Source organism: Aegilops tauschii, chromosome 5, assembly GCF_002575655.3.
Source record: "Aegilops tauschii subsp. strangulata cultivar AL8/78 chromosome 5, Aet v6.0, whole genome shotgun sequence".
NCBI lineage: Eukaryota > Viridiplantae > Streptophyta > Magnoliopsida > Poales > Poaceae > Aegilops > Aegilops tauschii.
Genome location: NC_053039.3, coordinates 533,745,017 through 533,757,724, shown reverse-complemented (window position 1 = coordinate 533,757,724; position 12,708 = coordinate 533,745,017). Strand labels below are relative to the sequence as shown.

The 12,708-nt window shown below is 47.3% G+C and overlaps 1 protein-coding gene across 1 annotated transcript; it reads left to right on the top strand.

The window, feature by feature from the left end:
- Nucleotides 1–5,611: 5,611 nt before the first annotated feature.
- Nucleotides 5,612–6,314, top strand: LOC109747846 (non-specific lipid-transfer protein A-like). Its single transcript, XM_020306890.4, has 2 exons — nt 5,612–6,006; nt 6,120–6,314. The coding sequence occupies exons 1-2, from the start codon at nt 5,642–5,644 to the stop codon at nt 6,127–6,129; spliced, it is 375 nt and encodes a 124-aa protein (XP_020162479.1). The 5' UTR covers nt 5,612–5,641; the 3' UTR covers nt 6,130–6,314.
- Nucleotides 6,315–12,708: the final 6,394 nt, after the last annotated feature.

Below are 12,708 nucleotides of genomic sequence, written 5' to 3'. Positions count from 1 at the left end.
GGGGGCCTTATATGCCAAGGGGAGGGGGCACACCAGCCCACTAAGGGGCTGTGCGCCCCTCCCAACCCCTCTCACGTAACCTGGAGAGGTGGGGGCGCCTCCCCTAGGGCAGCCGCCCCTCCCAGCTTGGGGGGCATGTTTCCTAGGGGTGGGGGCGCCCAAACCCATCTAAGGTTTCCCCTGTGGCCGCCGCCCCTCCCCTAGGGAACCCTAGGGCGCCTCCTCTACACCCCCTTCCCCCTATATATAGTGAGGGAGAGAGAGGGCAGCCGCACCCCCTTCCCTGGCACAGCCCCTCCCTCCTTCAACTCTTCCTTCTCCTCCGTAGAGCTTGGCGAAGCCCTGCAGGAATACCACAAGCTCCACCACCACGCCGTCTTGCTGCCGGAGTTCTCCCTTAACTTCTCCTCTCCCCTTGCTGGATCAAGAAGGAGGAGACGTCCCCGGGCTGTACGTGTGTTGAACGCGGAGGCGCCGCCCGTTCGACGCTAGATCGGATCTTCCGCGATTTGAATCGCCGCGAGTACGACTCCGTCAACCGCGTTCTTGTAACGCTTCCGCTTAGCGATCTTCAAGGGTATGAAGATGCACTCCCTCTCTCTCGTTGCTAGCATCTCCTAGATTGATCTTGGTGACACGTAGGAATTTTTTTGAATTATTACTACGTTCCCCAACACTTAGTGGGCCTCAGGGGAGAGAGAGGGCCGTAGCCAAGAGGTGCCCCCCCAAGGGGAGTCCGAATAGGACAAGGGGAGGGGGGCGCGGCCCCTCTTTCCCTCTCCCTCTCCCTCTCCTTCCTTATTCTCCTAGTTGAACTAGGAAAGGGGGGAACCTATTCCTACTTGGAGTAGGATTCCCCCCTTGGGCGCGCCCCTTGCAGCCGGCCTCCTCCTCCCCTCCTTTATATACGGGGGAGGGGGGACCCCATAGACACACAAGTTGATCTTTAGCCGTGTGCGGCGCCCCCCTCCACAGTTTTACACCTCGGTCATATTGTCGTAGTGCTTAGGCGAAGCCCTGCGCCGGTAACTTCATCATCACCGTCGCCACACCGTCGTGCTGATGGAACTCTCCCTCGGCCTCAAATGGATCAAGAGTACGAGGGACGTCATCGAGATGAACGTGTGCTGAACACGGAGGTGCCGTACGTTCGGTGCTGAGATCGGTCGGATCGTGAAGACGTAGGACTACATCAACCGCGTTGATAAAACGCTTCCACTTTCGGTCTACGAGGGTACATGGACACACTCTCCCCGCTCATTGAAATGCTTCTCCTAGATAGATCTTGCGTGATCGTAGGAATTTTTTTGAAATTACTACGTTCCCCAACAACTATGTTAGCAAAACAGTGTTGGCGACTGCTCCGGAATCCAGACTCTTTGTGTGCACGTGTTCTTAGTGCAAAATACTATCCTGACGGAAACAACCTGAATGCGGGACCAAAGAAGGGTTCTTCTTACACTTGGCAGAGCATTGTCTCAGGTATGCAAACCTTTAAATGGGGTTGCATATGGCGTGTTGGCACGGGCTCAAAAATTAACATTTGGCAAGATCCCTGGATACCATCAAGTGAAACTCAAAAATTAATAACACCAAGGGGTGATACATTACTGGGAAAACTTGAAGAATTAATTGATCCACACACTGGACAGTGGGATGTTGACCTTATTCAATCAGTTTTTTCGCGTGGGGATGTTCAACGAATCCTCCAAATACCTCTTCGGGTGGAACTGTTAGAGGATTTTGTTGCATGGAGTGGTACTCGATCAGGGACGTTCTCTGTTTGGTCGGCCTATCACGTGGAATTTGAACATCAGTTCGGTCATCAATGGAATTGGCTAGAGGGCCAAGGCAGTTCCCAACTGAACACTATATGGAAACATATTTGGAGTCTTCATATCCCAGGTAAAGTGAAGCATTTCGTTTGGAAAGTGCTTAGGGGAGTACTACCTTATTTCGGAGTTCTTGTCGGACGTCATATCCCAACAAGTGGTGAGTGCCCAATCTGTCATGTTGGTTTTGAAGACATCCAACATTGTTTGTTCACTTGCCCTCGTGCTATTGAAATTTGGTCTGAACTTGGTCTGGTAGATGTTATCACAAAGGCGGTTGCTGAAGACCGTTCTGGACCAGTCACCATGGAGAACATTGGTAGGCCTCAAGTTGCTACAGGAGAGTTGCCATTGCCCGAATTAGTTGCAGTTGCAGCCTGGTACATCCGATGGCAGCGACAACAATTCATGAAGGGAGAAAATATTCTGGCCACTAACCACACCGCTACTGCAATTAAGGATATCTGCACTAACTTTGTTAGATCGACAACTCCTAAACAACCAGTTCGAAAGCATTATCGCATGTGGAAGAAACCAGATAGAGGGGCAGTTAAAATAAATGTTGATGCCTCCTTTTGTGTTGAAAATTTGTCTGGACCTACAAGTGTTGTTGCTCGCGATGACAGAGGTGATTTTATTGCAGCAGCTAACTGGTTCATATCACATATTAGTAATGTTGATGCAGCTGAAATAATTGCGGTCTGAAATGAATGATTCTCGCAGAGAGGATTGGGGTGCAATTCACTGATCATTGAATCTGAGAGTACGGTTGCAGTGGAAGCCTTTAATCAATAAGAAGCATACTTTGGTCCTGAGGCGGCTATCATCATGGAGTGTAAGCAAATGGAGTTAGAATTTGCAAAGACTTCCTTTGTGCATTGTTTTCAGGAAGCAAATGAGGTAGCAGATAGTCTAGCTAGAAATTCTCTAACCATTAGATGTTCAGGATTTTGGGATTGTTCTATCTCAGACTTTATTTCTCCTCTTTTTGTAAATGACTTATCTATTCTGTGAGGAATAAAGTGTATTTGCTGTAAAAAAACATGATACTTCAATCCTTATTTTTACTGAAATCTTTAATTCAGCCACCAAATTACACTGTGTTGTGATGATTTCAGAAATTTGTACTAGTACTTATGACCATTTGCAAAACTGGAGATGGCTCATCAGTAGATGTTTTGTTGAGGTACTTCCATGAATTAACAGATGATATTTTTTTCTCTTGATTGTTTTTGCTTAAGAGAAATTCATGACCATAAGCATGACAAATACTCAAGAGAAAAAAATATATCAGAGCTAAAATTGAGTATATGATGGATACATAGAGTTTCTAAAGCCTTCATATATCGGAGCTAAAATTGAGTACATCCATCGTTGAAGTATAACAAGTAATCAAGCACACAACAGCTTCAAAAGCCTTCATATATTGGAGCTTTTCCGGGTCGGTTCATTCACATCATGATACGCAATTGATTGTTGATCTTTCTGAGGTTTTAAATATTTAACCATTACACCCTTTGTAAAGAAACATAAGAGCATCTAAATCACTACTTTAGTGATCTGAACACTTGTATATTTTTTACGGAGGGAGTACTATTTTTATTGTCGATGAAGACTAACAAGTTTCTTATACGTCCGATGTGATGTAATTAAGTTGCCATCTTAGAATTACTTGGACAAGCTTATGAGGAAATGAGCTTGACAAGATATGTCCAATTGTCCATCCATTGGTTTTATTATGAACGTCCTTGTTTTCGAAAAATAAATAAATAAATTATGAACGTCTTTGTGTTGTCCTTTTCACTAAAAGTGTATCATCTGAGACGCTATTACGCGTGCAAGCTTTTTACTAGTGACAGAGAAGAGCTTCGCGAGGTACACCCAAGACCAGGAGACGCGCGATAAAACGGCGCGAGCAGGCGAACAGAGATCGTACGTTATGAAGGCGCCCCTGACAGCGCAAACCTCTTTTTACCGGTGCAGGGATGTACTGGTGCTAAATCCACCCTTAAATTCTTGGAGATTGGTGCACACTGTCTACATGCATACTAGTATTCCTTTGTATTCTGTTGAACATCATCAAGTATGAAATGTCTTGTCAACTCTTGTCAGCACTTTTTGTCAGTACGATGCATGCATGGCTTAGACATACTCTCCTCCTCTGGCTCCCATAACAAAGGTACCCATTTAAATTTCATTTGACATTTTCAACCGTTAATATCTTTTAAACCAGAATTACATATGTGAAATATTTTATATATTTGATCTCCGGGTGTCAAGACCTTTAGAACAAGATCAATTTTGGATACATTTCAAATACATTTAATTTTCAACATTTCAGTTAACTTATTTCACTCTATATATTCTGTGTGAAACTGCTTATTTCAGTGTTCGAAATTTATTTCACTCTATATATGGAACATATGAAACATGTTATTTCACTCTGTGTGAAACTGCTTATGTCAGTCAGATTTAAAAATAACATGTTTCACACATTTCAAGAAGTAGCTATTTTCATAGATCTCACTTAGTTCAAAAATCTAATTTCACTAATTTCATAGATTTTAATTATTGCAGAGAAATATGTGTTTGAATGATATTTTTCATATGAGTGAAATAGTTTTTTAATTGAAATATTATTTTTGTGAAAAATCCTTATTTATTTCTGTATATTGTGAGTGTAATGTGTTTTCTGAAACTAGTGAAATGAGCGGAATCTATCTTTTGTAACGAGTAAAATCACTTTTTGAAACAAGTGAAATATAGTATTTCAATTGACTGAATGTAATGTGTTTTCTGAAATAAGTGAAATTAGTTTCTTGAAACGAGTGAAACAAACTTTGAAAATATATACTTTTTGTGATGTGTGAAATAAGTTTTTTAAACGAGTGGAATATAGTACTTCAAATGAGTGAATCTAATGTGTTCTCTGAAATGAGTGAACTAAGTTTTTTCAACTGAGTGAAATCAGTTGTTTGAAATAAATGAAATATTATTTTGAAATAATAAAATCAATTTGTAAATGAGTGAAATCCGTATTTCAAATTAGTGAAATAAATTTTTCGGAATGAGTAAACTCTGTTTATTGAAATGAGTAAAATCGTATTTTTTGTAATGTGAAATTAATTGAAACAGTAAAAATTCAATCTAGCCAAATTGTATCCAAGACCGGTCTTGTTTTAAAGGTCTTATCACCCTGAATTCAAACGTAAAAAAAATTCATTAATAGAAATTTGGTTCATAAGCTGTTAACCATTCAAAATATGAGCAGCAAATAAAATGCAACTACTTTGTTTGGGGAGAGAACCCATGCGCCGTCCTTTTAATCAGTCACCCACTAAGTCACATCTAAAGCTGCCACACATCTCATATGCACAGATGTATTCCTTTGTCTACTGTTTGTATTGCATAGTAAATTATTTTTACTTTATACACAAAAAGCTGGCACGAATCTCAAAGAAAGCAATTGAACGGCAGATTCTCCACCGGTAGCTCCCGGCTCCGGTAAAAAAACTTAGTTGCCCCTGACAGCAGATCAACTGAGCCACGGCGGGCATTGCAGTTGCACCGGCACAGTGCGGCGCATTGAGTAGTCCGGCGAGGGCCTTCTACTCTATCAGGGTCCGGTTTAATAAGCCTCCGGGGAGCGGTTACGATAAGAGCACCCAAAGCGGCAACGAGTACGCGGCGAGCGGCATGGCGCATTCAGGTGCTCCACCAACTTTCCTGACCTCCTCACGCTATACATATGTGTACAGCACCCGCACCAGCCCACGCATCATTCGCTCGAGAGCGTAGAGTGCAGCACGATGGCGCCCAGCACTCGTAGGGCCAATGCCATCCTCGTCGTGGGGATGCTCCTCGCGGCTGCCATGGCAGCGGTGGCGGCCGAGGCGGCGGCTGAGATGTCGTGCGGAGACGCGGTGAGCGCGCTGATCCCGTGCGGGTCGTTCCTGGTGGGCGCCGTCGCCGGGGCGCCGAGCGAGAGCTGCTGCCGCGGCGCGCAGGGGCTGCGGAGGATGGCGGGCACGCCGGGCGCACGGCGCGCGCTCTGCAGGTGCCTGGAGCAGTCCGGCCCGTCATTCGGCGTGCTCCCGGACCGCGCCCGACAGCTCCCGGCGCTCTGCAAGCTCGGCATCTCCATCCCCGTCAGCCCCCACACCGACTGCGACAAGTAAGCCCTCACACCACTTGCGGAGTACACTGCACTAGGAAAAATGCTAGCTCGTCAAGCTCGTTGATTCTAATGGCGCATTTGCATGCATGCAACGCATGGCACTATCGCAGGATACAGTGAGCGGCCGGCGGGGCGAACCGATGGTGATCATGCGCGGGTGGCGTGAAGTGATGACACGAAGTGGTCGACGGAGGAGTTCATGGCCGGCTGAATAAATAGTACTACTGTAGCTACGATACCTGTAGTTCGCCTGCCCTGCTGCTACTTCAGTAGTCATGCTTGAATAATAATGGTCTCAGTATTAATCTTTCGCATTCGCACCACTTAACTGGTTTGCAAACACTATCCACGTATCTCTCCTTAAACCCGCACCCAAGGAATTACCACAACTCGCACAACAATTTTGCTCCCCCAAACAGTTCATCCAGGCGACACATCACATTCATATTTGGGCGTCGACAACGACATACGGCAGGTGGTTTGCTGCTAAGCGGCGCACTTCAGTTGCTAAAAATCTCCTGAACAAATGCACAAACGATGAGCTCGAGGTCGACGGAGCGAGATAGCCGGAGGGCACGCGCCACTGTTGCTTCTCGCCGGAGCCAACCACGTCCGTGGAGCTGGGTTTGCCGGTGGTCGACCACTTCTTGCCGGTGGGAGGCCGGCTTGAGAGGGGTGAGATGGGGTGATGGAACGGCTGCGCGCAGGGTGATCGTGCGGCTGGCGAGGCGACCGACCCAGGCACGAGATCGATTGGCCGACGCCCAGGCCCAGCATCGCCCTTGCCGTTTGCGTTACCAGCAGCCGAACCAAACACGTAGTGTTCCATATAGTCTGTCTCAAGACGTAAACTACAACGCGATCACCGCCTCTCAAACCCTAATACCCCGAAGTTCGTTTCGTCTTCGCCGATCCATGGCCATGTATACATCTTCATCCTGGCCGATCTATCCCCGTCCCCTGCCGTCCTCCACCTACTGGTCCGCCGGCGGCCCGCCCACGGAGACCTCATGGATCATGCTGGAGCGCTTCGTGTTCCGCAGGGACGGCGTCGACGACGGCTCCTTCCCGGACGAAGCGGCTGCGCCGCTGAGGGCCAACTCCATCACCTCCCTGGGAGACGCCTTCACCGTCGCCCTGCTCCCCGCGGCCCCTCCCGCCTTCTCCCGCCTCTACGTGCAATGGCCGCGCGGTCCGCGCCACCACGACGGGAGGGGCAGGGGAACCGAGCTCCTGTCGGCCCACGGGAACCTCCTCCTGCTCAGCCTCGCCGACAACGACGCCGACAGGGACCCTTACCGGAGGGACTACTTCGTGTTCAATGCCGCTCTAGGCGCGCTCAAGCGGCTCCCGGCGTGCTCCGAGCCCATGGTGATCGAACAGTGGGGCAAGGGTGCGACCATGAAACGCCACTTCAATCGTGACACGATCGGAATATACTGCGGCATGGACGGTGACTTCACGGTGGTGCAGCTGGCCAAGTTTGATCTTTCAGCAAAGGGCAGTGCACGTATGGGAGCAGAACTATGCGTCTTCCACTCCGTGGACGACATCCGATGGTTCTCATGATGATGTTGCCATGGGCGAGTGGAAGATTATGACGCTGCCGATTCTGCATACCAAGGAGGAATTCACCGATCTGATCGCTTGGTCAACCGATGCTACCATCGTTTCCAAGGACTGCGTAATCTGGGTTGATTACCACCAAGGAGGCATCATGTCCTACAACCCACGCCATGATGCACTAGTAGAAACAAGAGTACGAAGTAGCATCTCTTACAGCCGATTGCCCATCAACAACCGCCCTCGGCATTCTTCACGAAGCGGAAATACCCTTGAGATGTACCGCAGCCTGTGCGTCATCCCTGGGGAAGATGGCAATCAGCTCAGGTTTGTCGACGTTGCCCGTGACGATGACGGCTTTTTTGGCCCGCTCGCTGCTAGCTCTAGTTTCACCATCACCTGTCATACTCGAGCATCATCGGAAGACAATGTTTGGCACAAGGAAGCGGTGATTACGTCTCAAAAATTTCAGTATCTTGTCGTCCTTAAGCGTCTTCTCCCTCGCAATGTTGTGCCCATGTTCCCTCTTGTGAATAGGGACGAGCCCAATCACATACACTTCATCGTGTCTGAGCCAAGGGACAAGGTTAACAAGCTTTCAGTGGTGGTTATTGATATCATCAAAGAAACCTTAATTTCAGTTTCTCCATATATTCAAGGAGAGGAAGACCTCTCTGGCAAAGATGCGGACATGGTCAGGCACAGGTGCCGTCTTCTTCGGTCCTTTCTCCCTGTCAGTTCTCGAGCTTGTTCTCATCTGATTTCGCATGCGTCTTTTAGTGCAGCATGACGTGGTATTATAACATGATGATCTAGAAACTACTTTAGTGATCTATAAACGGTCTTATATTAGTTTACAGAGGGAGTATTGGTTTGCATGTCACACGTCACACAATTTTGTTTGTCGTTTTTAAACAAGCTATTGGTTCCGTTGGTATTTGTACTATTGTACTAATTAATTAATTTCGACTTGAGGCGGATGTTGTTACCAAACTGCCTCGCTGTTTTTAATTTTTGAAGTGAATTTTTTGGATTGAGTAGGGGAAGGGTGTATTCTTTGAAGAATTTGAAAATTACAATACCTACAATTCTGAATTGTTGAAAGTATTTAACAACAACATATCCATTTTGTGTTAATAAAGTAGTGATGTCATAACCAAAATTATTCTTCCCCCTACTTTTAACTAGAACTACAAGATGCCACTTCAATGGTTCCAATGCATCCCCCCCCCCCCCCCCCCCCCTAACACACACCCCAAGCCGTTGGCCGACTCGCCGTCTTTTGTGGCTTCATAGCAACACAAGAGATTTTGCTAGTTACGATTTATAATGGTTTAATTCACTCTGTTCCGAGAACTGAAAGATTCATATGTTGTGGATTTAGGCGTTAAGTTGATGTCATTTGTGCGATATGACCAAAGTTCTCTTATACGGTGGTGTTGATCTCTCGTCAGGCCTAGTTGGTGGGGTAACACTTGTGTACATGACCCATGACACATACGAGTCCAAAACGCCGAATAGCGGGCCATGAATTGCGTAATAACATATGATACACTTAAACCTATATGCTTAAATATGGCAGGAATAATTGGTTTTTCCTTCTGAAATTGATTGAAATATGACTGAAATGATTGAAATTTGTGTGAAGTGTTTATAAAGTTGATTAAGCTTTGACTGAAATAATATATTATTCGTGACAATATGAATTATAGAAACAACAAAATTTCATTGACATAATCAACAAAGTATTGTATGATATTCATGGAATCAAAAAATATTTGAAATTTTCTATTAATTTACTGTCTTTAGAATATCATTTGAATTTGATTCTTTGAGTCATGTAAGTCTGAATTTAATATTTCAAATTTTCTACCAAAAATCATAAATAATTAACCAAATCTCAATTATTATAGTTGTACTTCAATCAAATTCATTTATTACGTTGCATTTCAAAAACAAATAGCAAGTTTCAATTTTTATTTGATTATAAGTATAATTTTATATTTAAATATTGGTTTTGCAACTTCTGTGGATGATTGAAATAATATTTTATGGAAACTAAAATTCAAAAAAGCGTATTTCAATTTACTGATTGTAACTTTTAGTGAAATGTATTTAAAATTTCTTCCTGAAATTGAAATCAAACAATTGGAAAACGTTTTTTAACACATTTTCTGAAAATCTATATTTGTAAAATGTTCAAAGTTTATTGTTTTTAAGAATTGTGGATGCAATCAAAAGTTAATTATAAACAGTGTAAAAAGGGTAAGTAGAAAGTAAATAAAAACACACTGGTGCGTTGACGGCAGTGCGAATCTATTTTTTATTTATGGTAAAAAGAGAGTTTTTACAAATCAAACAAAATTTCTACTCCTAAATTCCGAGTTGGCAGTCTCGCCTCACTCCGGTTAATCTTTTCCCATCGTTTTTTATCATGTACTCCATATAGATGGCCATGAGGCTCAAGCAATACATCCATCGCATCACGCCAATCTCCCCCTCTATTCTTCCACATCATATCAGCCTAATCTCGATCTAAACCCTAGCCGGCGCCGCTTCAGCTCCGCGCCACCCCCGGGGCGGTCGGTCTCCATGACCGCCGCTGGGGGCAGCGCCGTCTGTGCCAAGGCTTTGTCCGCCGGTCGTGTTGACCGGCCGCGCCCGAGGAGGCGGCGACTGCTAGGTTACCACCCTACGCTTCTCGACTACATCGACATCGACACAAGGGCCTACCGCCTTACTTGAGCAACCTCGCCGGTTTCCACTCTAGCCACGACTTCCGCGATGCATCGACCGTTCAACTGTGGGGGGATGTCCGTCAGCTTACCTTCGTATTATTCTCCAGTCACACTGTCTGCATCGCTACCTTGTGACTGCAGGGGATGTTGAGTATCGTGATTATTTAGAAAACATTAGATAGACTAGGATTTGTTCTAGCTTGTCTTGTACATCAAAAAGATTATGTACTACTATATATATATATATATGCCCACGAGGCTCAAGCAATGCACTCACCGCATTACGTCAATCTCCCCCTCTATTCTTTTGAACTGGTCAAAAAGAAAACGATGCAGACGGGCTCCTCATGTCGGCCCTATACACCTGGACCGACCGGCACCCCTCATATCGAGCCCAAATCCGGGATGGGATATGGGGAGGCCCGGGCGCTTCCACCACGTCAGACTTACGGCGGGGTCCCACGTGGAAACACTCAGAAACCCATCGGTCTGACGGGCTTCTCCTCCGGGTGGGGTGTGGAGACATTCATGTCGCCGGGTGGCGCCTCTTTGGCTCGCCGCCCGAGGGCCAAAGTCCAACTATTTAAGTCGGACAACGACCACTAAGTCTAGCCGTATTCATTTCCCTCCCACATCTCCCTTCTCTCCGCATCACCACCCCCCGTATCCGCTCGTCGTCCATCGATAGCCATGGCTCGACAAAGGATGACGACATACGTCGTGCTCACGCCGGAGTGGCTGAAGGTGACGACATGTGCTACCCTTTCACACTCCCTGTTCACATGGTGCCAATGCACGCACCGAATCTCAAAGAACCTTTCCCCATGAAAAAAAAGAGAATATATTTCCGGTTGTTGTGGTCGACGCCCTCAATGGTGCGGTGATGACCATGATCATATTTCTGGGTTACTTTTGTCAAGAATTAATTAAATTTTATTAATTAGGAGTGATCCCTGCCTCTCCTTTAACCACCGTCGGTTGCTAGGCAAGAAACGTGACTATTGGCTCATGTCCTTTCTATAAAAGACACCTCTCGTAACATATCCATTGGGAGGTTATAAATACCCACATCAACGAATAAGACACAACTGTTCACAGTTACTATTCCCTATCATTTGCTTTATCTCTTATCACATTATCAACACGCTCCCGGCCGAGTGATCCCATCAGCCCCGCTGCGCGAGCGGAAGACAGAGGCTGACGACGTCCCGAAGAGCAGCGGCGTAGACCCATGGCTGCACACGCCACGACCACTCCCGCATCGACGCTCCCCGGCGAAGATCGGCATCCTCTTCTTGCATCCGCGCAGGTCGGCATCACTACTCGGCGTCCTCCGGCGAGCGGCCGTGGTGTGCTTTGGTGCTTGAGCACCGCGATATCATCGGCGGTCACAGGAAACCGAGGACAGTTAGGCACATCCAAGAGAGAGGGTGTACTCCCATATGATAAGAGCAACTCTAGCAGACCCCACATCCCGTCCCGACCCGTAAAATAACTGCCAAAATGCGGGTCGGGACGGAAAAACGAGCTCGATCAGACCCCGCATCCCGTCCCGGCCCGCAAAATTTTTTAGGGGGTGCGGCAAAATCCCGACCCCAACCCGGGAAAACGCGGGTTTCCCCCTCGCGGCTGCGGTGCCCTGCATATAAGCGGAAGCGGTTGGTGGGGGGACATTTCATCCCGCGCTTTGTCCCACCAACCACCTCTCCTCTCCCCCCTCTCGCCGCCGCCAGCCGCGGCCTAAGATTCCGGTGACAGCAGCCGGCAGGAGCACACCGGAAGGGCGCTACGCGCACGAGGCCTCCCCTCCCTTCCCCCCTGCGTCGGCGGGCCGCCGGATTTGCAGATCTGCGGCACTTCATCGCGGGCCGCCGGATTTGGCTTTTTCCGGCCGCCGGTTGCTGCCCCAGGCGATGGAGTGGTCAGGGAGCCTCTCCCGCAGCCCAGGCAAGGGCGCATCGCCGCATGCAGGCACGGGTTCATCCGCCCGCCGCCGCCGAAGGTTTGCGGGCATGGACTCGTCCGGCCGTCCACCGGGCTCGGCGCTCGCACAACGTCTTTGTGGCCTGCCGATGCCGCTCATAGAGTGCGACGACTGCCCGCGCCAAGTGCCGGGGCTCACTTCGGGCACGCCGAAGCACCCCGGATGGGTGTTCTACAAATGCAAAAACGACGGGGTACGTGCACTTGCGGTAGCTCGTTCCATAGCTCATTCTTTAGTTCAATCGCGGTAGCTCACTTCGAGCTTGCTCATTCTTTTGTGTAGGACGATGGATGCTCATTTTGGTTTTGGGAAGGCCAATACATTGATTTGTTGATAGAAAAAAACTTAATAGATGTTAGTGCACTCCTTAGTACAATCGAAGGCAATGATGCGGCTGCATGTGCAACTAGAGGG